The 26,171-nt window shown below is 38.9% G+C and overlaps 2 protein-coding genes across 2 annotated transcripts in view; both read right to left on the reverse strand.

The window, feature by feature from the left end:
• Window positions 1-5,963, reverse strand: part of SLC26A5 (solute carrier family 26 member 5) — a 52,490-nt gene extending 46,527 nt beyond the window's left edge. The window contains exon 1 of the mRNA XM_033439554.2: window positions 5,839-5,963. The gene's annotated coding sequence lies outside the window, so the exon portion shown is untranslated. The remainder of the gene's footprint in view (window positions 1-5,838) is intronic.
• Window positions 5,964-14,831: 8,868 nt separating this feature from the next.
• RELN (reelin) overlaps window positions 14,832-26,171 on the reverse strand; it is a 509,830-nt gene continuing 498,490 nt past the window's right edge. The window contains exons 63-64 of the mRNA XM_004263378.2: window positions 25,553-25,651; window positions 14,832-15,944 (exon numbers count right to left, since the gene is read on the reverse strand). Coding sequence (XP_004263426.2) covers window positions 15,848-15,944; window positions 25,553-25,651 — 196 coding nt within the window. The 3' untranslated portion in view covers window positions 14,832-15,847. The remainder of the gene's footprint in view (window positions 15,945-25,552; window positions 25,652-26,171) is intronic.

Here is a 26,171-nt window from a genome sequence, read left to right on the forward strand (position 1 = left end):
TGTTATTATAACTCTGTGAATATAGTTCATTACTGGTTCTATCTGTTGAACAGAAATTACTTAGTTCTTCTTAAAGTCATTCTTCTTGGAGTTTACTGACTACTTGTTTTAATTTGTATCAATTTCTTTCTAAGCCTGGTACAAAGCTGCCAGCCTAGGACTGCATTTGGGGAGTAACACTCTTATTTCACATGTTCCTCCTTCTTACTTTTTACTCTCTTTTTGCTAGAGCACATCCTTAGGCAACTGTTTCAGAAAGGGTACTTGCAAGTAAATTGCCTGAGTCTTTGAAGATCTGAAAAGGTCTTCATTTTACTCTCACACTTAATAATTTTACTGGCAATAGAATTTTAAGTTCAAAATCATTTTCCCTCATAACTCTGAAAGCATTGCTCCACTGTAGTTTAGTATCCAGTTCAATGATGAGAAGCTTTACATCAATCTTGAGTGACTTTATTTTCTCTTTCAGAAAGTTTTAGGAACCTCTCTGTATCCTTGACTCTGAAATTTTATAATGATTATATCTCTATATAGATATTTTTCCATTCATTTGATGGATCATTTTTATCTCACGCTTTTCCTCAACTACAGGAAATCTTTTCCTAGTATTTTTTTGTCAACTTCTTCCCTTCCATTTTGTTTTCTCTTTCTAGAGCCCCAATAGGCTGAAAGTGGACTTAATGGACTATTTCTGTTTCTTATCTTTTCTAGCATATATATTCCCCATCTCTTTGACATTTCATTGTACATTCCAGGAGATTTCTTAAACTTTATCTTTCAGCTGCTCTAATAAACTAATTTTTATTTTAGCAATTATTTTTAAAATTTATTTATTTAAAATAAAATTTATTTATTTTAAAATTTCAAGATCCTTTTTTGCCTGTTTTTTGATTATACTTTTTCTTTATAGAATTGTGTTTTTGTTGTACGGAAACAATATCTTTTTAATCACTGAGGGTACTCACATTTTTTTAAAGCTATTTTCTTTCTGTTTTTGATAGTCCTTAGATTTTTATTTTATTTTTTTAATTGAAGTATAGTTGATTTACAATGCTGTGTAGCTTTACTTCAGGATGAGGAGGCAAGAGCTGGCCTTCAGGCTAGGGGCACCTCTCTTTTCAAATGCCAGAAACAGAAAGGGTTTACTCTTCAATGCCAAACGCCCAGTCTCTCTGCTTTCAGGCCCCCCTGCTTATGCCTGCTCTCTGTCCTTGCTGACTTCATGCTCAGAGCTTCTTTCTAGAGGGTCACTCTCCCTCCCCTGGTGGTCCTTCCTGATCCTGGTGGTGATCCAAATCTTGGTTCTGTTTCATCTTGGTTCTGTTTCATCATCTGTTTCATCAGCAACTTGCCTCCAAACATTTCGCTATCCCATTCTCTTCAGAGTTCTTCCTACTATTTGTATAATGTTACAGCCATTTAAAAAGAGTTATAGGACAGAGGGAAGGCAAATGCCTGTCCTTAGTCTGTCATCTTTCATTTTTACTTTTTTTTTTTCATTTTGCAAATTGGGTGATTGTGTGCTAAATTTTACATAGTAAATGTATTTTCAATATAAAGTATATATAGATGTATGGAGAAAAATGTGAAAGCATTTATCACAAAATGGTAAACAGAGGTTATGTTTGGAATTGTGGGTAATTTTATTTTCTTCTTGCCTGTACTTTCTAGGATTTCCACAGTAGACCCTATTATTTTCATAACAAACATAATAAAAGTAAGTTTTAAGTGCTGATAATAGGATTGAAAGGTACTTTCTGTTATACTTTCAGAGGAGGAGTCTGCAAACATAGGCGACCCTTACATTTGAGAGGAAAGGTGAGATTTATGTTCAGAGACCTCTGAGAATCCCAGATTTGAGAATACCGCTAATTGAGAGATGGATGGACCCAAGCTACCAGATTTATGTTTTTGTTACATGCTTCACATGCAACCCGAGGAGGCAGGTAATAATTTCTCCACAGCCAGTGACGCATTATCAGGCCCTTTCAGATTTGTTCTCTACTGATAATTGAAACCAAAACCACTACTGCAGGAATCACACACCAATACCACCTACAGGGGCCAGGTAGGTAATGACAATGATTGAAGTGAACCAGGTGAGTCTGTGCCAATCTCAAGAGCACATGCCAAGTCCGAAGTGGTCACTGCTAGTCAGCTCTCACTGAATGTTGGCTTCCATTTTAAACTTTCTTCATACTGAGGTTCGACTGACATATAATGAACTGCACAGATCAGTGTTTGGTTTAATGTGTTTTATCATGCATTTCAGACTACTATGCACAGAACCTTTTCATCATCCAGAATTTCTCCTAGTGGCCCTACCTAGTCAATCCCTGCCACACCCCCATGTCAGGGAGCCTCAGTTCCGATTTCCATCGTCACAGATTAGTTTTGCTCATCCTAGAACTTCATATAAATAGAACATTCAATTTTCAAAGAGAACTTGAAACTGTATTTTAATGAAAACTTTAATTTTTAAATGTTGGAAACCAACACAAATTTTTATAAAACAATATGCAGACCCAACAAATCACACAGGCTACATTCTATTCGCTAGCAATGCAACCACTTTTTGTCTGGACTACAGTATAAACCAAGGATATACATTGTATAAGTTTATTAATTTGTCTCATGATTGTTGGTTTTGGTACTGACCATTTTTGTTTCTTATTGACTAGTGGCACGTTCTTTAAAAAGGAAGGGCAAGCCTAATCTTCAGGGCATCAAGAAAGCAAAGATGGGAAGACTGAATCCCACTCCAGAGCCAACCTTGGGGATAAAGAAACCACAAGGGGAAATATCGGTATCACCTGATTTGATGAGGAAACAAAAACTGGTTAACATCCAGAGGGTGTAACAAACTAGAAACAGAGATCACAGGGCTTCCGTTGTTTTGGCTAACCAGTAAGAAGCCGCATCTTCATTTCACCATAGAAGTATCACATGGAAAAGGCCCTACGAGATCTTCCCCACCCTCCCAGACTCCATCACACAGCCACCCCTTTCTTTGCTGATTTCATTTCCTTCCACTTCCCCCGTCATCCCTCTGCTCCAGCCACTCGGACCTCCTTGCTGTTTTGTGTATGTGCCAGGCCCACACCTGCCTCAGGGCCACTGTGTTGGCTAGAAAGCTCCACTCCCAGAAAGCTCCATAACCTATTCTTTTCTTTTTCTTTTTTTTTTTTTTAATCATCTTTGGGTCTAGTCTCAGGGTCACCTTCTCAGGCCACCTTATTTTAAATATTGCCCAACCAACTCCTCCACTGCCTTCCTCCCAGCTTTCTTTTTCTCCACGGCACGTATCACCATCTAACTCACAATGTATTTTACTTCTTTATTTTCTGTCTCCCCTCCTGCCTTCGCAAAAATGAAAGCTATAGGAGGACAGGTGCAAAGCAGAAATTCATCAGACACCTGTTGAATGGATAAGTGAATCAAGGAAGGAAGGAAGAAACAAAATACCCTGCTAGCTTTGGAGACTGTTGTTAAAAGTGTTCAAGAAAACAGGGACCAGTTAAGAAGATGTTATCATTTCTAATTACCTTGAGGAAGTAAAGATTAAAAAGCAAACTAATGATAATTGAAACCAAAACCTAAGAACCAGACCAACCCTGATTATACTTACTAGCTTCAAAAATTAGATCTGTGGGAGGACAAATGCTTATATATAAACACATAATTGGGTGTTTGAGTTTAGCAAGAATTAAGTTTTTCATTAGATTTAAAGTTATGATGATAAAACCATCTTTTTCTAGCACATTTGTTCCTATCTTAATTCATTTTAAGACGTAGATAAAGAATAAATTGTGAAATAAAAAAACAGCCTGTGCCCAATACCACTAAATCTTTGGGAACAATGATCAGCAATAAACATATAAAACGAATCCAATCTTAGAATTTTTTCTGAGTGCAGCCAGCTCTAGGAGGATGGAGAGTGCGAGGCTGAGCTGAATCTGTGGTTCTCCATCACATTTTTGACTCCAGGTAAGGGCAGCTCTGAGACACAAAAGTAAAGAGCCCCAGAGCCAGTAGCTTTCCACTCCAGAAGAAAATATTCCCCAACCTAAGACATTATTTAGGATTAAGTTGGGCTCTGGGATTGGTCAATGCTGAATTAGACCAAGTATGTCCAGGCTGCCAATTCACCCATGAAGATACCACTCCACGTACTGTGTATGGAAGATGCAGGGAACACGTAGGGATCATGGGCCACAAGCCCACATCTACCAACACATCTACCAACACACAGCAGGTGGGATCCGATTTGCCTAAAGTTTAGAAAACTTGAGAATAAATGTGTAGGAGCTCTAAGACCAATAGCAGAGAGAAAAGAAATTAAGTGTAGCTCCTTGCAATCCATGAGCCTCCTTAGCCTTGTTTTACGTTTCCTTCTTAATGCCTTTCCATCTTTTGTCAACTTAGGTCCATTTCCCTTTACTGATCTAACAGTCACACATACACAGTTTCTTTTCTTCTTCTAAGTGTTTTGGGATACGAAGGGCAGTGGGAGGGAAAAAAGGGTAGGATAAAGAGAAATAAATTTCACGGATTACACTTTAATAACTCCTATCTCTAAACTGAAGAATAATTTTCAAAGCGTGAACATGTACAGAATTTACAATGTAATGGCAACAAGATTAGGTCCCAACAACTGATGAAAGTACACAATGTGCTCTTATCTCAGTTCTGGTAACTCGATAGTCTACAACTACTTGAGAAGGTGTGAGGATCATTTTTTTATCTCAGTTTGGACACAGAAGCTCACATTTCAGCAACGATCGATGTGATCATCCTTATCCCTTGCTGACACCTCCCCAACCCCAGAAAGTCACAGATCACCTCTAGGAGAAACTTTCAATAGGCTAGTAAACACTGGCATGGATACCGAGAGAAGAGAGATAATCGTCTCTGGGGACCTTCAGGAACAGCTAATCATTTTAGATGGGCAGAGTTACACCTAATTCAGTCCATCAAAACGAACGAGGTGCCGAGAACTCGCAAAGCATTGTGGGAATATTGAAACCACGAGAAGGCACAGCATCTTCCCTGAATAAATTTAAATTGCTTGATTTGGACTGCTTCTTAGAAAGGTGTGTTTAGGCTTGGTTACCATGGAGTGGACGTAATGCTGGGCCAAGCTACGCATGAAAGCAGATTTTACTGCTTTTAGGTTACACAACCTTAGAATCAGTTCTTAGTGTTTATTTAACCCAGTGATTCTCAATCTTGGCTGGACATTAGTGTTTCCTGGGGGTGTGGGGGGACTTGTAAAAAACAGAGATATCTGGGCCTGCCCCAGACCAATTAAATCAGAATCTCTGACCCAGTGTATACACATATTTTAAATAAACTCTCCAGTTCCATCAAATGCAGGGAACTACACAGTAGTTGAGAACCACTGATCCCATGACATACACTTCATCCATAGAAAAATTACGGTCCAAATAATTTAATTGATTTGTTACTTAACCAAGATCACATACCTAGTTAAGGAGAGAACTTGGATTAAAACCATGATCTCCATTAATTTAGTAATCCAGTTAATGTCTATCAATGACATTCTAGGGTTGTGACCAGTTACCTAGTTGTCACTCAAAGGTAAGATAAGTTAAAACTGGTTCATATCTAAGGATCAGTTAGGTTGGTCCTGATCCAAGTTAAAAGGAGACAGTAAACCGTGATGGTTCTGGCATTCTCTTTCTTACCATTTTCTTCCAAATAGTGCTACATGATATAGGCTTCTGGAAATATTAAGGAATCTTGTAGTCCAGGTAAAATTCATCACTACCTATGACTCACTCTCCCATTTTACTAGTTCCAGGGGCCTCTACTTACCCAGATCCAATGTGCAGCACACAGAGCAGGGGGCAGGGTCCCCAGATGGGAGGTCTAGTGCAGCTCAGTGAAATCCTGATCTGTGAGGCTGAGAGCTGGAGATGGGAGAGCTTGCTCCTTGGCCCTGGGGATAGAAGAAGGAAAGTTAGTCCACTGGTTACTGTTTCTTTTTAAAAGAATTTATGTCCAAAATATTCTTAATGCTGTCCACTCATTCCTAATACTAACCAACTCTCTCCAAGACACAACCACTGCTATCACAGTGGTTCACATTGAATATGGTAATTATATGATATATCTATCTCCTTCCCAAAGGTGAACTACTAGTATGTGTTGTGTGAGAGTAACTTCAAATTTTGAACTCAACCATTCCCATATTAGAAAAGTTGGCAGGTGATAAACGGTTCTGAATGAGGCATCAGTGCTAAGAGAAAAATCATCTCAGAAACACTTTCCTTGAGAAGAAAAAGAAAAACTGAAAAACGAGATTCATGATGTTCAAGATAAAAGCTGATCTTGAGCAACTAAAAAATTAATAGGACTAATTTGTCTTCAGTCTTTTACAACTAATTATTACAATTATTACTTCCCATTCACAGAACACTTACTCAAAAGGCCAGGTATTTATTCCATTTGAAGTAAATTAAAATATATCTACAGTCTGTGGATTTAGCCACATCCTTGCTTCATTTCCATTTTCCTCCATCTACCTACCTTCTGACTTATTTACTGCTCCTGTTCTTTTTTTGTTTTTTTAATAAATTTATTTATTTATTTATTATTTTTGGCTGTGCTGGGTCTTTGTTGCTGTGCGCGGGCTTCTCACTGAGGTGGCTTCTCTTGGTGCAGAGCATGGGCTCTAGGCGCACAGGCTTCAGTAGTTGTGGCTCGTGGGCTCTAGAGCACAGGCTCAGTAGTTGTGGCTCACGGGCTTAGTTGCTCCACAGCATGTGGGATCTTCCCGGACCAGGGCTCGAACCTGTGTCCCCTGCATAGGCAGGCAGATTCTTAACCACTGTGCCACTAGGGAAGTCCCACTGTCCCTGTTCTTAAGCAAGATACCATGAATCCTCCAAAAGATACACAACATTCTAAATGAGTGTGCATTTTTTCTAGGGATCAAGTCCCTAGCTTTGGCCAGATTTTAAAAAAGGCCTGTCCCCTCCCCAAAAGTCCCCTAGAATACAACTGTTTTCAAGGGTAAAATTGGGAAGCTGATGATGATGTTGATGGCTTCTGGTATCTACAGTTAAAGGTTTTATGAAGTTGGTCTCTGGAACTATCTTTCAAAAGAAGGCTTGAAAGATTTCCTGAAACTGGATCTATCTTCCAAAAGAATGGACTTAGATAAGACAGTTTAGAAAGCACCAGAAATTAAATTTATTCATGCTCTGTCTTCTTTCGTGCAAGATTTCACTAGTTTGAAACCAAAGGAAAGGAAAATCAACATCTAATTTTTCTTGTTGATTTTGACTTCATTAACTTAATGGTAATGCAAAGGCTAAGGAAAACGTACTTTCTTATTTAGTTGTATTACTTAGAAAACCTTTTACTTTGGAATTACTAAAACGCAGACCACCTGCAATGGCACGATAAAATTGCCAAATGATTAAGTTATCAGGGGCTACACATGGCATTTAGCATGAAGAGAAGCCCAACTGTTTTTGATTTTAAATTGAACAGGCACCGCATCTACACCTTACAAATCAGTCCACTGTTGTTGTTGTTGTTGTTTTAATTACAAAGTTCCACCATCTTCCATTCTTCTGCAGCTCTTAGCAAAGCACCTCACACAGGAAAGGTGCTCAAATTCTTGTTGGATTGAGTCAATTCTTTTGGTATCACTCATAAATTAATGAGGAACGTGTAACTCTGTATAGTTTCAGAGTAGTTAAAGAGAAAAAAAAAAAAAAAGAAAGAAATGCTACGTAACAGAATTGGGGCTTCAGGTGTTACTTAACAGGCTAGAATGCTTTCCAACAGTGCACTTAAGATATCAGCCATAGCAACCTTACCTACGAATTCTTCCCCCTGTTTCTTTCTAATGCACATTGGCTTGAATTTCTCTCTCCTGCCTCCCGTCCCCTGCCTGAAACTCTTCAGAAACAAAGAAACACTACAGAAATAATTAGAAGGATTGCCTGGCAAAAACCTATTTCAAATTTCACTTCAGAAAGGCTTATGCATCCTATTGCATGCTTCAAATTCCTCTCCATTTCCAAGCTCACCTTAAATGATACATTTATATAACACTAGAGATTCCCAGTTCTCAGATAAGAAAAAGATGAATCAGTCCACCCTCCACCCCGAAATTGCCATTTTTGTTGTGTTTCCATTCAGGTTTTGAAAGTTTTAGACCCCACATTAATACGTAGTCCTCATCACGGGGAGGAAAAGAATCTCCCCACCTGCCTCACAGCCTGTGTGACCGCCGCTTTAGGGTTTCCATCCTGCTTCATCGTGGGTCTGGCCCAGAGTGCGCCCCAGCTAGGCAGTCAATGCAAGCGAACTGATTTCCTGATCAACTGTTTTACAAGTCAGGGCTTTCGGAGGCCATCATATCAGGGCGGCTATTACGGTAGAGCGCCCACTGCTTAGGCCGGAGACTTGTCTTAGGCGGGAGGCCACCACTACCAAATTCTAGGGCAGGAAGGCTCTCAGCAAGCCCTCCGCTCAGGGAGAGGCCGGAGACCCAAGGTTCAAACGTCCCCTGGGCGCCGGGAGGAGGCGGGGAGCAGCCCAGTCTCCGAACCACAGCTCCCCTGGGGGAACCAGAGCCGTCCAAGCGGCGAGCGCACCCCGGCTCCCGGCGTGGCCGGAGGCGGCGCCGGGCTCCAGGAAGAAGACGAAGGGCAGCACCGGGGCTGGGGTACACGCGGCCTGAGGCTACGCATAGCGGGTTAAGGCGGAGGGTTCTGGGCGCCTGAGAGACTACGAAAACAAAACTGTAAAGACCAGAGGGTTGCGTTAGAACCACAGGGACGCACACGTCCAGTGAAGACGCAAACGTCGGGTAAAGAAGCTGTGCGGCCGCGGCCTCGGGGGGGCGGGTTGGCAAAGGAAGGCGCTTCTTCAGACTTTATCCTGTCAGGGGTGAGAGACGGCCAAGGCGTGGGCACGTCAAATGTTGAATTCGTTTTAGGAAAGGGGTTTTCGGAGAGGTAGAGAGCCCGAGACACAGAGCGGAGCTAAAGACGCCGGGAGAGGCGGCGACGCAGCGAGCCCCGTGGGCCCCCGCGGACCAGGCGGGGGGCGCTCCGCGCGCGCCGCAGCCGCTCCCGCCCCGGCCCCGGCCCGCGCGCACTCACCGGCCGGCGCTGCCCGGCGCTGCCCTGGGCGGAGCCGCCGCCCCGCCGCGCTCCGGAGCCGCTGCCGCCTCGACGCCGCGCCACTGCTCCCTAGACCGGCAGTGGAGGCGCGGCGCCCGGCGCGACCCGTAACCCGAGCCCGCCCCGCCCCCCGCCGCGCCGCGCGACCCCTGCGCCTCAGAGCCTCCTCTCGAACTTCTAAGGTGGAAGGAAAGCCACACCCCGCGCGTCCAGCCCAGCAGTGCTGCGCGAGCCACACCCACGCTCGTCGCCCGCGGCCCACGGACTCCTCAAGATGGGATTCGTGCAGCAAACAGAATAGACAAGCGAGAGTATTCAAGCGGGAAACATTTCATTGCTTACTGTCATTTTCTTTTAATGAAAATACCCTAACAGATATTTCAAAATACACTCATTATGGAGACTCACGTTGACACAGGAACAATGACAATACTGAATTGACAGTGCAGTTGTTTTTTTTTTTTTTTGCGGTACGCGGGCCTCTCACTGTTGTGGCCTCTCCCGTTGCGGAGCACAGGCTCCGGACGCGCAGGCTCAGCGGCCATGGCTCACGGGCCCAGCCGCTCCGCGGCATGTGGGATCTTCCCGGACCGGGGCACAAACCCGTGTCCCCTGCATCGGCAGGCGGACTCTCAACCACTGCGCCACCAGGGAAGCCCTGTTTTGTTTTTTAAAGCTTTGACGAATTGCCTCGGATGAACACTACCTGCAAACATGCGCGACAGATTCTTTCCCAGGCATTCGAGTTAGAATTTACAAATCAGCTTTTGTTTTTTATTAAGTAATGCAACATAATATGCAATTTAGGAGAAAGGAATATAAATGGAGGGGAAATGGAGGCTGGAAAGAAGGAAGGGATAAAAGAAGAAGCAAAGAGGGAAGGGAAGAGCCTGTTTTATTTTTAACACCTAGGATAAAAGAGAGCACCGTGGCCAGAGTGCACGAATCCAAGAAGGTGAGGGGTAGAAATGATTTCAATATAAAAACTTTCCTCTGGCTTTGTCTTAGCAAGGATTATGGTTGGTTCATTAGGGTCATCTTTTTTTTCTTTCTGCTTTTGTGCGTTTCCAGAGTGCATACTGTTGTGACACATATGATGAGCTAGCTATTTGGCAGCGGGTCTTAAAGCTGAAAAGCGCGCTTGGAGACCCAGTGGCGTCTGAGCAGAGGCCGGGTATCACCCTCGCAGCGCGGGACGAGAGAGCTGGAAATTTCCTCTCTACTCCATAGGAGGGCACTCTCGTCAAGAGCACCACACCAGCCTAAGAGTCCTGTGATGAGGAAGTTACTGGTATCTCGGCCGGTGTGTAAAACCAATTTTGCTTTTCTTCAGGCTTTGATCATCTCTGAATAAATCCTAACAGAGTGAGATACTGAGAAGGAATGGGATTCCTGTGACATGAATTTCTATTGTCGTCCATTTGACACTGGTCTTTGCCATCTTAGGAGATTACCTTGTCACACACAGGTCCTGCAGCCCAGTACTTAAACTATAATGTACATGGGAATCACCTGAGGATCTTGTTAAAAATGCAGATTCTGATTCAGTCGGTCTGGGTTGGGCCTGAGAGATGCACTTCTAACAAGCTCCTAGGTGGGGCTGGTGGGCCAATTGGAGGACCAAATATTGAGTAGCAACACTGTAGACAGGTGGATTATAAACTATTTTTGGAAGTAGTGCTCAGGTACCTAATATAATAACAATTGTAATAGTAATACTGAGTAACACTTATTCAGTGCTTGGCACATGTGCTTGGCATTGTTCTAAGCACCTTACCTGTATTAACATATATCACAACAACTTCGTGAGTTAGTGCTATTGTTTCTAGTTTAGAGATGAGTTTACTTTCAGTTTGGTGGCTTGATTTAATTTTTGAACTTGTAGATTAACATTGACCTCCAAAGTGAAAGCTATACAAATGTTAATAGTCAGAGAAATGTCTTCCCTCCTTTGTTCCACTCATGCCACCCAATCCCCCCCGGGAGTAACCAACTTCATGATTTTCTGTCTTATTCTTCCTGGTTTCTCTCCATAAAGCTAAGAAGGTATAGCTTCTGTGTTCTGTTTCCTCTTCTTTCTTAAAGAGTGACTGTAAATGCTCTTTTGTGCTTAGCTTTTTTCACGTCCCTCTATGGAAATCACTCCATATCACTTCACAGAGATTATCCTCATTCTTTTTTACAGTTACATAATACTCCATTGTGTATATGTACCACACTGTGTTCAAACACTTATGTATGTTTGGATATTTATGTAGTTTCCAACATTTTATAGTTATAAATATTTTATTACAGTTAGGAAATTTAGAGGAAGACCAAATAATCAGCTTCGAATCACCTAAACTATGAACATGAAAGAAATTACATTAAAATTAGGAATGCCTGGGTTTCTTCAGTGTTTAAGGGAGTTGTTTAGTTTTTGCTACGGTGATTGCAGAGGTGGTGAAAAGCGCCTGACTTATCATAGTATGTCTGTTTTCCATGGATAGTAACATTAAGGGATTCTTATAATAATTTTGCTGTAAGTTAGTTTACTGTCCTCAGATTTACTGAGGCAATATTTCTTACACACAGTTTCTGTGCCTTTTTATTATTCACATGTATATCCATATATTATTCAACCAGTATTCTCTCCATAAAAGTCATGTTTCCAGACTTAACTTTTCTTTCTCTGCTGTATTGGCATGGTTTCTGGACACTGGAACCAAGGGCTGGAATAAGGTAATAAGGCCGCTGGAGAGAGGCAGACTTTCCCATTGTCATTGCATGGCCTTCTGTGTCTATAAAGACAGCATCCATTTCCATCCATGTTGGGTTTAAAAAATACTGTAAAAATTCACTTATAATAAGCACCCAAAGGACTAAATAGAAGATACAGTTATGATGACAAGCTCCTCTCACCTCTGAACTGGGATTCTTTCAGTAACAGCTATTTTTTTTCTTTTCCTTCTGCACAATAAATAAACACATAGTCACTTTTTGTATTTACTACTATATTTTGTATGTGAAGCAGTTTGTAGTTTCTCTAGAGAAGTATGAATCCTTGGCAACATTCTTATCAGACAACTTAAAATTATTCCTCAGCTGTTGTCCCAAATCTACCTGTTAATTCCAATCTCCCAGCTTCTTTTCTTAACTCCAACCCCTCTCCACACTCTGGTCAGAGTGGACTTATCCCGGTGCCTCCTGGGTAAAGCTGAATTTTGTTAGTTTGAGAAAGTACTCCCCTTCCCTCCCTCCTAAGGCCCCCAGCAACCCTGGACCCTGACGTCTCTCCAGGCTGCTCCCCGGCACCCCTCCTCAAATACAAATGAGCTTTGACTCCCCCAAGGAGCCAAGCTGCTTCCCATCTTTGCATTTTTGCACACGCTGCTCTATTGCTAGAATATATTTCCCCATTGAATCTGCCTGACAAAGCCTATTTATTCTTTTCTTTTTTTTGGCCGTGTCACACAGCTTGCGGGATATTGAAACCAGGCCCCCAGCAATGTGAGCGCCGAGTCCTAACTGCTGGACCGCCAGGGAATTCCCTATTCTTTTTTTTTTTTTGCTGTAATATTTAGATCCTCACATGAGAACAGAAATATGACAAGCCCATTTGTACGCACACAACTCATTCAAGTCTTAACATTATATTATCTTCTGACTTTTAAAAAAGAAATAGAATATTTTAGATACAATGTCTTCCACACCCCCCACTCTAATCTTATTTCCTCACCCGAGGTAACTACCATCATGCATTTGTATGTATCACTCCCATACATGCTTTTATAGTTTTGCAACGTATGCATGTATTCATAAGCAATACACAGTATTTGCAAGTTTTAATATTTGATAAATGGCATCATACTACATTTATAATTTTGCAACTTGTTGTTATCGTTAATAGGTATACTCTAAGTTTATCCATTTTCACCACCAATGTTCTATTATGCAAATAAATCACAATTTATCCATTCTCTTGTTGATGTACAATTGGATTGCTTCCCATTATTTGCCAAGTACAAATAATGCTGCTGTGAACATTCTTGCACAAATCTCTTTGTGTATACATGTGAGAGTTTTACTATGGTAAATACCCAGAAGTAGCTTGGTCATGCTGTATACACAAATACAATTTTTACTGATATTGTAACATATTCAATGTTACTAATACTATACTACTCTCTACAAAGATTTGTATTAACCATACTTTCTTATTTTCAGTATTCTTGATGTCCTAGCATCTGGGGTCTTGCTGACATATACAATTTGCTGTCAAAAATATCAACTGGAAAACATTAAAATGAATGGGTACATGTTTTAAGCGATCCTCTCTAATTCTTTCTTTAACCTTGGAACATAAGGAAGAGAGTGCTAGTGACAACCTCAGTTTGGGGAATTTTTAAAGTAATATAGGTGTTATTTCTTAGGTAAAAGGTAAAATACGTGTGATATTGAATATATTTAAATTAGATATGAGTGTAGTTTACATTAAAATGTACAGTGAATAAGAGACAACAGTGTAGAAACCATGGAAACTTGGCCATACAAATACTTTTTATCAGTTACTAAACTTTGTTTCCTTTAGCAAGATACGTCAGTTGAGCCAACAATACTTGAATTCCTACTTTAACTGTGTTTTCAAATTAAATAAACCAATAGATGTGAGTCCCAACTTACGCTATTAAAATTTCGAGGAGATGAATTGGTGGGGAGTTTAAATCCTGTTCTGACGGCGAGACACGTGGATGGGAGCACTGAAAATATCTCAGCCGTAGGCAGGGGGTAGTTCTATGGCACATATAAGTTACTTGGAAAGATGAAGCTTTGGGAAAAATTCAACCCCTCATACCAATGAAAAAAATGAAACAAAAATACCACCAAATGGTGAACCAGCAGCAGATAATTTGTGAACGAAGAATCAACAATTAAGATACAATATTTAGAAATATTTATGGGCCACATATGCACCAAATTATACAATATGTCATATATTAGGTAGAAAAAAGAAGGCCTTGTATCTCCAAGGCAATGCTTTAAAATGGATTTGATACCAGACTCAAAATAAAATTTAACTAAACTTCTCAGTGAGATCATCCCTTATCGTTTCAATGGGAAATCCAATAATCTCCAATCTCATTGGAGATCATCCAATGAGAAATACTACTGCCACTCAGCCCTTTATTACCTGGGTATATTTTTTTAGCCCTCTGGAAAGCCAACAAATTCAACAATATCAACATATTTATTTTTTTGTAGATGTTAAAAACAAGCAGGGAAAATGTCTCAATCAGCATTTTTATCCTCAACACTTAGCACAGTGCCTGTCAAATAGCAAGTACTCAGTAGATATCTGCTGAATGAATGCATGAGTACTTATTATGAGTACTTATTATGAGCTAGGAATTATGTCAGCAGCTAACAAAATTTTCAGGAGTTAAATAATTTTCAAAATTCTCTACTGGCTTTTCTTAGTGTAATTACAGAGTGAATAATAGAAAAAAACTGAGTAAGAGAAAAATGGCAACATTGAGAGTGTGGCTTCATAATTGCTATTATCAATGATGAAACAAAATAAAAAAACAGTAAATATATTTGACACTGTTCTTTCCAAACCTGACCAGGCTTACAAATCCTACAGAAAATTTAATTAACAGTAAATAAAGACAATTGAACTTCCAATGGCTTTTGAACATAATTTTTATTTAAGCATGGGCTTTTAGCATGGTTCACCCTAGAGTGCAACCTTTTCGTTAAGTTAATAGAGAGTTCAGGGCTACCGGGCCATTATAATGTTGCTGGTGTTGGTACAACTTCATCAGAAAGGTATGAATATGACCCGCAGGAAAAACAATCCACAAAGAGAACACAATGAAAACATCCACTGTTTCACAAATCACTCTGTTACCACAGACACAAAATGGCAGTTACTGTTAGTAAATCAGCCACAGAACACTTTAAAAGAATCTTTAGACAAGGAAATGGGAATTCCTTTGTGGGAGACAGGGTCTTCATCCACAATTTTTAATTAGAAAATATTTCAAGGTCAGGCATCTTTCTTATCCACAAAACAACGCTAAGCCAACATACATTTCAAGGGGTGTATTAAAGGAGATACCATATCTTTACAACTATCTTCTTGAGTAGGTATTTCAATGAATTTTCTGCAGAATATAAGTAGCCTGAAATTCAGCAGCAAAATATTGCAACATAAGTAAATACAGTGTCAATGTGTTGTTATATTGTAGAAGAGAATACATAAAGGACAAACAATGATAATTTAATCATATGAAACACGATACATAGCTGAAATACAGTCCACTTAAATAGCTTTGTGACCAAGAATGTTAAATACTGTACTAAATGCCATTTTAAACATAAAATCTCTTAAACTTTTGTGCTTAAACTTTTTTTTTCTGTTAAACTATTTATTTTCAATACTGCCACTGTAACTGATATTACCACAGATCACAATTTGCACAGACACATCAACATGAAGACATTTACTTATGAGAAAATAAGTCACTTGTCATTAGTTCACAGTGTGGGAAAGTGGTGTATACTCAGTCTTGAGAAGGGCTTTCAGTTAATCACCAAGTCCTTCACAGAAATTTCCTGATATCAGATGCAGTACAAGATTTAAAAGAACGGAAAACAACACATCACAAGTTGGAAGGAAAAATAAACTTTTTGATTCCTCATGGGTATCGTCTAAGTGACCTTCGTCTTCTGTTGTAGAAGTGCCTGAGCCCATGTTGTCGTGAAAAATTCATCATGTAATTTTGTTTGCGAGTGCTGTTAAAATCAGAAAGGATAGAGGCAGGGGAGGGAAAGGAGAAAGAGCATGTAAGTCCCATCATTGAAAGCACAATCTAGGACCTTAGTCTAGGTCCTAAGTTACCCTGATACTTATTTGAAAATTTTCAGGGTTAACAGGTCATGCTGACATTACCACCCCAGGACAGAAGAACTAAAGGCTGACACCTGAATTCACTGCCTTTGGCCTTGAAGAAATCCCCTTCTTTTCATGAGTGAGGTCCGAACCAGAAAAAATGGTAAATTCTCTTGATTCATTGCAAAAGTGGACTGAAACTCTTTGGATCTTTAATTTTATTCTTGAACTCTTTCTGAAAACATTTACTTGGATGGAGTTCATTTGAGACAAAGTGCGTGCTGTACCCATTACCTTATTTAAATACACCTTTAACAAGTAGAAAGCATAATTTGATTCTTTCAGCAAACATTTTCATTTAAAGCTTAAAAAGCAGAAACAAAGGGAAAACAAACTTGTTATCTGAATCAGCTTGACCTTCCTATTTTATGCAGTCTCAGGGGCAAAATAAGGAAGTAAGTTTTTTTCTCAGAAGGTCGGATTCCACTGCCTTCCTCAAACAATAAGCAGCTTGGGTCATATTCTATACACATGGCCTTATGAAGGAGACACCCCACTAAAAAAAGATCATAAAATACTAAGAAAGTGTAATTCAATGTATAGATGTAAATATATGTGTATATATTCCCCGCATGTATGTACATACACGTTCATGCATACATACTCTACGTGAAGCTGATAAAAATACTGAAAATGGATTTTAGGAGCTTGTAGGAATATGCACGATACTGGTAGAGACAGCTGTTAAAGTTCTGGTATGGAAAATGTAATTTAAAAAGGATCATTATCCATAAGGTCACTGACAAGAATCAGACTCTTTTCACACATGGACTGGAGTGACAACATGTCTCTATGTAGCACTGAAGTGTGGTTTTTAAGTGTGAGCCTCTTAGTATTTTCCAAATTCACTGAGTCTCTTGAATACTGTCTGGTCCTAAAGTCTTTTCCTCCTTAATTTTATGGGAACATAAAATGCGTATGGAACAGGATAATGTCATGTGATGTGCTATCACCATGAAGGTCAGTCAACATGACATGAACTTGAGTCACGGTGAAGAGGTGGGAATGGATAATTTTGCACCGAGCAGTGTATTCTTCTGAGTTATTAATGATCAACAGACCAGGCAAGGTGTAAAATGATACTGTTTTACCTAGGATATTATACTAACACTTGTAACATACAGAAACCTCTAAAATAGGATTTTCTAGATGTTTGATCATTCGAAAAGAAGATTTATAATAAAATCTCTCAAAGGAAAATGCATAAAGTGAACTTCATCAGATATGTTTAATCAAAAAGCAATAGTATCTGTGCTGAAAACTTGATAAAAAGAAGACATCACATTGATATATATTTTGCAAAATAAAGTGCTAATAACTTTTCACCCTGGATTTCTATACTATAAAAATGCTAACTAGAAACTATAGAATGGAAAAAAAATATACTCTGAAGACACTGTAGAGAAAAAGAAAAAAATCAGGTTTCGTCTTCAGGTAGCTTGACTATCCTCCTTGCTCCCCTGTATCAACCAAGTTGACCCGTCTCAATGTCATAGTTGAAGAAGAAAATGAATGTATCCATTATTCATCAGCTGCTATAAGTACTAGTTGCTGCCTATGTAAAGTCTAGTTACAAAAAACGGACAACGACCTAATGTATTGAACTAACCAAGTGTCAGGAGAAAGAATCCTCTCACCTCTTTGGTCACAGAAGATTGGGACTGGCACTAGCTGGCTTCCTGCCAGCATCCTAGGACATCTTGCGGCCCTTTCCCTGAATTTCCCTGAGCTATTACAGTGGCCCCCTAAGCTAGCCTCCACATTCTCTCCCCTTATGAAAGAAACATCACTGAAAAGATACTATGAAATACTAAGAAAGTATCACCGAATGTGCAATTGTATGTATGTATGTGTGTGTGTGTGTATCTTCCCACACATATACGTACAATTAATTTTGCACACCAGTTTAGCAAACTTTCCCTCAAATGCTGGCTTTATCTTGTTAAAAAAAACAAACAAAAATACCCCATTCATAATCCTTGTAAGTCAACTTCGCCAGCTATTTCAAGTCCTCCACATGTTTCACCTTACTCTGTTTTTCAAGTCCTTTCATCCGCTACACCTCACACAGTCATCTCTATTCAAACTCACCTTGAGCCCCTTCCATCTGCCTTATTGGACAATCCCCAACACAGCTTCCTCAAATTTCTACTTATTTTTCAAGTATCACATTTTCTTTCTTGCTCACCCCCTGCAGTAGGGATTTCCCCCCCTCCTGTGAACCCTCATACTGCTCACTTTCTGCTTTGCGTGGAGATGATTTGTGTTCACATCTTGGCTCCCCACGACTAAACTGCGGTGGGTGTCGTGGATGGGCCCCACTCCCTCCAGCCCCACATCATAGCGCTGAGCCTCCTGCCTGACCCCTGGGGGGTCAAGGCATGTTTGTTGAACTTATGGTGACTTACTGATTGGATTCCTGTTGTAAATCATTACTCTTTAACTATAAGGAATAATTGCAAAGTTAAAGCAATGAAAATATTCTGTTGAAAACACATTTAAAGATATAAGGTACTCAAAGAGAATTTAAAATAGTTAAAATATCTTACATGGAAAAAAGATAAACTCAGAACACTCAAGATATTTAGTTACCTTAATGTGACCGAGATGGACATGAAAGTGACCTCAATATCCGGGAACAAAGGAACATTTAATTTGAACAAAAGTTGATGTGCATGTTTAATGGCTTTAAAGCAACTTCTCCATATAACTATTTACTTACTATGGACTGATTTAAATTCTTCATTTTTGTATGTGAGAAAATAAATATTAACAGGTTGCAGATCTTTTAATACCTTGATAATCGATCAGTCCAGCTTTGGAAGCTGACTTCTACTTTAGGAGGCATTTTGATTCATTGGATACCCTTTAATTTTGAATACATTTTCGTATCAGTAGCATATCTTTGGATCTCTGCGAATGTTGATATGCACTCAGCATTTGCTATAGATGTCTAGTGTTTTGTAGTCACATTAGAAATGGCCACATTTTCAAATCACACTTGAAACTAACTAGTAATTTTGTTATGTAAAGCATAAATATCTCTGGAGACAGTTAAGTTGGAACCTAACAAAGCAGACTTTTCCAGTTCATAAGCTTTTGAAAATCAAGCACCATGGGAAGCTATACCGAAGTGCTGCCTGCTTCGAAGACCATTTAATAAACTGTCATGGTTATTAAACTTGTGGCTTCTAAAATGTCTAAGTTATAGGATTGGGCATTAGGGGAATGTTAAACAAGTTTAAAGATCTCATGCTTACTATCTTCTTTTGTGAAGCAGATCTGAGAGCCTATTTTTGGTTTTGATACATGTAGATGTATAGTTATAGATAAACTTATAACCAAAATAATTAAGGTGTGGTGGAAAATTTTAAGGATTTATTTCTTCACTGTGATTATAGGGGAAAGTATTTTTATTATAATTCCAGTGAAAGCAGGTAATATTCATCCCAAGGCATATCAACTACAGTACTTATCAATTTGCTTTGATTCTGAATAGAACTAGGTCCATTTATAAACTCCCATTAATGAGTTAAGTCACTGAAGGAAGGGAGAACGATAACTTCTTGGAAATGCTAACTTAAATTTCCATTATCACTGAGGGAATTTGGGGACTTTAGACAGCATATGGAATAATAAAATGTTTCCCTGTTTCTGCATAGGAAATACGGATATTGTAAGTTTTTTCAAGAACTAGTGACTGTTCTCTCGAACTGCTCTTCTTCACTGGAGCCACTATCTTAGGTTATTATTATGAAAAAATTTGACTGATTTTTAATTGATTCTAAAGGAAATGGGGAAGATAGAGACTTGGCAGAAGTAATTTGAACTCACAGAAATTTAGGCATTTTTACTGTTTGGTAATTTATTTTTCATCAAAACAAAATGATACAATAAATAATATTTTATATCAATGCAAAAATAAGAATCCAGTGACTGCCATTATCTTTCAGAGAAATACTAATGAGAGTAGAATGGGAAGCTGCCACTGAAACTAATCAATGAAACTGCCCTGCATATAAAAAAGAAAGTACAGTTTACTTTCAAGGCCATGTGTTTTCAGGAGGGCTACATGTAGATTAGTGTGGGCTCATACATCTCACAAATGTAGAAGGTTTCATTTTTCTTTTCCCTGCTGACTGGGGATAGGAATAATATCTGATATTGTGTACCTTGGGGAATTGTAAGGATTAAATGAAAGCTTCTAGTAGAATATGCAGATGTTTAATAAATGATAAACATTTTACCTTCTTTCCTAAGTTTTAAAGTATCTCTATTAGAGAGCAAATGGAAATATATACTTAAAAAGGCCAATCTTACCTAAGGATATCATCTAGAACTCACAAATATTATGAATAAACCCATTCCCTTTTGCCTGTTCGTTTTTTAACTTAGAATAGAATTAAGAAGTCTAGGCATCCTCACTCATGTCCAGCACAAGAGATCTTTTGAAAGACACTGCATGTAATCAAAGCCCTGAGCTCTTTTCCACACATTTCTATTTTCACTTTCCCCTCATAACAAACTTACAAACTGTTAACATTTCAAGAGCACCTAACAAAATCCCAGGCACAGAGTCAAACATTCAAATGAAGGAATGCTGACTGGTACTCTGATCTATGCTCTTGTGCCCCTTATTGTATACATCAGAAAATTACCACAATTTGGCTGAACTCTGAGTTTACATGATCTAGGTTTCAAGTGTTCCAGTATATTTCAGTATCCCATATAACTTTGTTTTCACAGGTTTTTTTTCAGTTGCAAAGGTCTTCTACAAAACTTCTCAGTTAATGTAGGTAACACTGATGAAACTATTAGTAAACAGTTCCCCGGAATTAGTAAGAAGACTTACCTTACTCTAGTGGAAAACCAATGACAGCAAATAATGAAATATAACACAAGTTAAAAAATGCCTTTCAACACATGCAGCACTGTGATTAGTCATAAAAGTCTGATCAGGTTTAGATGCGATAAAGGATTTTTCATCTCTTTTGAAAATAAAAATTAAAGAAGTTATTTCTTATTCTTCTATACCTAATATATACATATATTTAACTTTTCTATGTAATGCAACATGCAATATTTGCTCATAACCGTATGTCAAGGTACATGTAGCTATAGTACTACATTTGGCATAAATGTTGCATATTAAGTATAAATATGAAAGTAATAGTTTAATAACTACCATTAATTTTATTATTTGATTTTTCAATTATTTACATTTTAGAACATACTTATTCCTGAATATATTAAGGAATGGGCTCTTAAAAATACGTAAGTCCTCTATATCAAACAACACAATCAAATTTAATAAAGGATAAATATGCTTTGCAACAAATGTAATATGCTGTTCTCCATAAATCATTTGTGCCAAAAATGTGACAGTATCTTGATAATGAATACATGAGGGAATGGCCATGATGGAACTCATATTATAAAATCTGATAAATGCCTTTAAGACCATAGTTAGCAGCATATTCATTTCCAATTCTCAGCAAATGTGGTAATAATTCACTTTTTAGTAAATCAGTTCACAAAGGCTGACTCTTTACCGAGCAATTTGCTTTCAAGGTACACATGCAAAAATTGGCCCGCTTCATTGTACACATGACAGGTTGTGACTTAGACACGTACACAGGAAATGTGATGTGTGAATGAAATGCAGAGTTGGGTGAGGGAGATTCTTAGGGTAGAAGGATGAGTGCCCGGCAATAAGACAAAGGATTCCCTTTTATCCTAAGAAGAACCCCACCAGCATGGATCTTGTGAGGGATCTGCCCAAATGTATTCAAAAACATTTACTGAAAAACAAATATTCTACACTAGCCAATGAATTCAGAGAAATTAGGTTTCTGATGCTTGATTGTCAATGACTGTGTTAAGCTGCATCACTCAGACTTTACGGATGAGGACTTTTTGTAAGCTAGTGAGGCTGGAAAAAAGTGATCTGTCAATTCAGTTCATCTGTTCTGTGGCAGATTAGCAAGGGCTTATCATCATGAAGTGCTTTTCATGTGCAGGTTTTATTGAAAAACATCATCAGAGTGGGGAGATTACACTCTCAAACAAGCATAAGGCATAAGTGACTTCGCTTGTTAAATGCTAAAACTGTGGTTTTTATCTTTATGGTGTGGGGCTTATTCTGTATATCCATATTTATGAAACCCAAATCCTTCTGGATGGAGTATTTTAGAATTAAACCATTAAATTAAAAATATATTCTCTATCTTGCTCATTTAGGATGCACTCCTAAACTCTGAAATATTTTCAAAAGTGCTACATTTTTTTCTCATCAAACTCATGTATCTTCTTGGTTAATATGGGCAGTACTGACGTTAGACTCAAGATACCATGCGTGACCACAGTTTTTCTTTCTAGGAGTTTTTAGCATGTGTCCTTAGTGCACATGCACAAAAGCTAAACTATGGTAATAAAGCTAGATTAGGGCCAATCTTTACTCAGAAAAGAAAATATATTCTAAAAATGTATACCCCCAACCATTGGTTGCAAAAAACATATTAGTTGCCCTATCTGTGGCATTCAATTAGGCAGGGCTTGTATCTCTTGAGATATGCACCTCAGCCTCCTGTTCCCTCCACACTTAAGGAGTTAACATTACTAGTTCCTATAACTAAGTGTTATTATACAAAAGTATAGTTAATTAGGAGGATATTTTGAATTTAATAGGGTTTTATGGGAGTATTCCACCTCTCCATTTCTAAATATACATCTACTGCAGCAAAGTTATAATTAGTAATATTTGTGAATTGTGACATGAACCTTGGCTGGCTTCTTTGTGCTTTACTTGGTTGCAAGACACTTGGAAAAATTATTATATTTTATTTTTCTGAATTATCTGGAACTTCATTTTTAAGCTCATCAAATGAATGAATTAAAGTAACTGTTTTGTAGAGCTACTAAGGGCATATTAACTAGCAAATGCCTTAAAACTTTTTGCGACTCTTCTGAAAATAAGCAGTTTGAAAGAATACAGTGGCATAGAAATATTAAAGCCTAAGACAAGAGCAAAACATCAAAAACATAGTTCTGAAAATATAATTTCTTTGTACCGTATTTTTTAAACAACTCATTGATTGAACTCAGCTTTATGAAGTATTTCTTCTTTCCAAAAAAGAAGGAAAACAAAGTGACTCCTTTAGTTTTAACAAATTTTAACATATTATATAAATACACACACATATTTATATAAATATATAAAATTTTACGGTTACACGTGTAAAGTTATAATTTAAAATTATTCACCAAAAGACTGAATAAAACTCAAGTCATGCAATACTCTGCATGTGTGGCAATGCTCTTTTCTCATTTGAAATGTTTTAGTGCCCTGAGACTTTGAAACAATCATGCAGAATAAGAGCAGACAGGTGCCTACGTGCTAAATTCTTTGAAGTCTTAAAATTCTGGAGATGGAATAAAAGTGAAGTATTTATAAATACAGATTATTGCTCCAGAAGAATACCAGAAATGCTAGGTTTCTGGTATCTTATATAATCTGACCTTATCCTTGTAATAATATCATGATTCTGGTTACTGCTTATAAAAATTAATACCAACAGCAGGTATACCAGAAGGTTCCCTGGGGAGCTGTGTGGTGAGAACCTCTGAGGCAGCAGGTCAACTCTGTTCTGCTCCCAAATTGTAAAGGGGTTATTTTACACCAGAGAGTATATTTGTACTTCTGACCCCACCTACTCTTTAATCTTAGTACACGGGAGGGAACTGTGGTGATAATATGCCTTTGAAATCCAAAATGGATAACTGCAATTGCTTGGTTGGATGGGGGGATAAGAAATATCCTTTCAAACACATGACATGTTAACAATTGTCGTATCTACCCAAGGTCAGTATTAGCATCCTGCCTTCTATTGAGGACTGTCAAGCTTTGAACTTTCCATAAAAGTTGGTAATGCTTTGTCAGGCACAGGAAGCCCCATTAATGTAAACTGTCTTGGCAAGAGACTTGAAAGATAAAAACTGGTTATTGACTCTAAATTTGATTCTCAACCATTTTATTAGAATGAACTGAGGTGCTTTTAAAAAAGACCGATGCTCAGGTCTCACAGAAGGTCAATTTAAAGCAACTAACCCGTAGGTATGGGCATGGACATTGGGACACTCATTGATGCTTCCAAAAGCTCCTAAGTAATTCTGATGTTCAATCAGATTGAGAAGCGCTGCTCTGAAAGGAAAGTAGCCAGAGCATAATGGCTAGAGGGTTGGGTTTTGGTCTGTCTGGATCTCGCTCTCTCTGAACTTACCATACATCATTCGTTTTAGAGCCCAGGTTAGTCTATTCTCCTGGAATAATGCAGTCTGAGGAAATCAAACTCTAAGTAAAACATCAGCCTCATAATATAGATTCAAGTGAGTCTGGACTGTTACTTTAAACTTCAACTTTATCTTATGGAGGCAGAGCCCAGCAAGTTTTCCAAAGCAGCAGAGCGCACAGTGGGAGCTTGTGTAGGAACCGGGTTGCTCTTGGATTTGGGGATTGACATGGATGCCATGCAAGCAGGTGCCTCAGTGAAAACTAAGACGAGGGCTAACTCAAGACTGAAAGATTCAGCTCATGGCTATGATTGAAAGAAAACAAATCTGGTAGGTGTCCTACCAATTAATCACTTAAATTTGCTTTCAAAATGACTGAAATCAGCCAAGGGACTGATTTCGTTTTCGATCTGGTAAACAGAATGAACATTTGAACCTATCTACCGAGAAGATTCGCCTCTCCTTGCCAACCACTTGGAGCCATCAGTCCGAACCCGTCGAGACATAAGCATTCCAGTTCTACAGGAACTAGATTGTTAGAGAAAAAGCAAGTCATCTCACTGTGGAACAGTCAACCCAGTTAGGTGAGAGCGCTGACAACTTTATTCTATGGGAAAAACCATGGGGAACACCCTTCACTTCTTAGGCGCTGGGATCGGTCACGAGGAATCTGAAACCACAAATTCTTTCTTCTCGTTTTGACCATGTCATTAAATGGAAGAATGCCCCAGGCATCTGTTGCTAGGACAGGTGTTTGTAATTGGGCACATGTCCTAGTGATACTCTGTACATAGACCAGTACAGATCCTTTTTCTTTTCAGGATGTCATTCCATTTTATAAGGCAACTCAGATCTGGTAGTAGGCATTGTTTCCCATTTACCTGGAGACTTCTGTTCGATCCAATTTAATTAATATTGTCAAACCCTTAAATAAACCTTTGCTTATTGAAGTTTTCTAAGTTATATTAAATTATATTTGGGGCTTTGTTATTTCACTGTTGACTAGAGCTGTAGTTTGCAATTGTGGAAGAGTATAAGCCAAAGTGGTCCCATGGGGGTTTCTCATCAGGGACAGTTCTTACTGAATTAAGGAGCATGCCGTATCAAAGAAATTTCAAACCTTTCTGAAATGGACATGAGATGCTATGTATCAGATACTCACAGGACGACCTCCACATGGTCCAAAGCCCATTGATCATGACCTGTTCCATTGTGGCGTGGCTGCCACCAGCGCAATAAAACTCCTTTCATCCGTGCCTCCCTGGGTCACAGATAGAAGGACAGAGAGATTAAACACTAGAACACAGAGAACTTTCTGGTAGGTGACTTCCAGACTTCAACTACAATAGTCTAATCTTAATCAACATAACTTTGGGTATGGAATTTAGATTTGCTCAGGTCATAGTATTCTCCTAAGCAGCATCAAGTTTTATTGGCTACTCAAGGATTTGCAATCCTTCTACATGTCTCTCCCTTCTTCCCCTTGCTCCACGAGTACCTGGAAGAGTCACATCTTTAGTCAACAAATGTGACGTGCCTTCTATGTGAGGGGCGCCGTACTAGACGCTGGGGTACCATGCCAGGCAAAACTGACTAAGCTGCCTATCCTCAGCAAATTTTTAAACCGGTGTACCCAGCAGAAGATGAAAAATGTTGTTTCCTAAACGACTAGAAACACTGGTTACTGGGAGGGAAATATGCACAACACACCCTTGTATTTAATTGCTTTTCTCTCTTCCCTCTCGACCTTATCCTGGCTCCCAGTTGTGCCTGTTGTCCTA

Source organism: Orcinus orca, chromosome 9 (assembly GCF_937001465.1).
Source record: "Orcinus orca chromosome 9, mOrcOrc1.1, whole genome shotgun sequence".
Lineage (NCBI taxonomy): Eukaryota > Metazoa > Chordata > Mammalia > Artiodactyla > Delphinidae > Orcinus > Orcinus orca.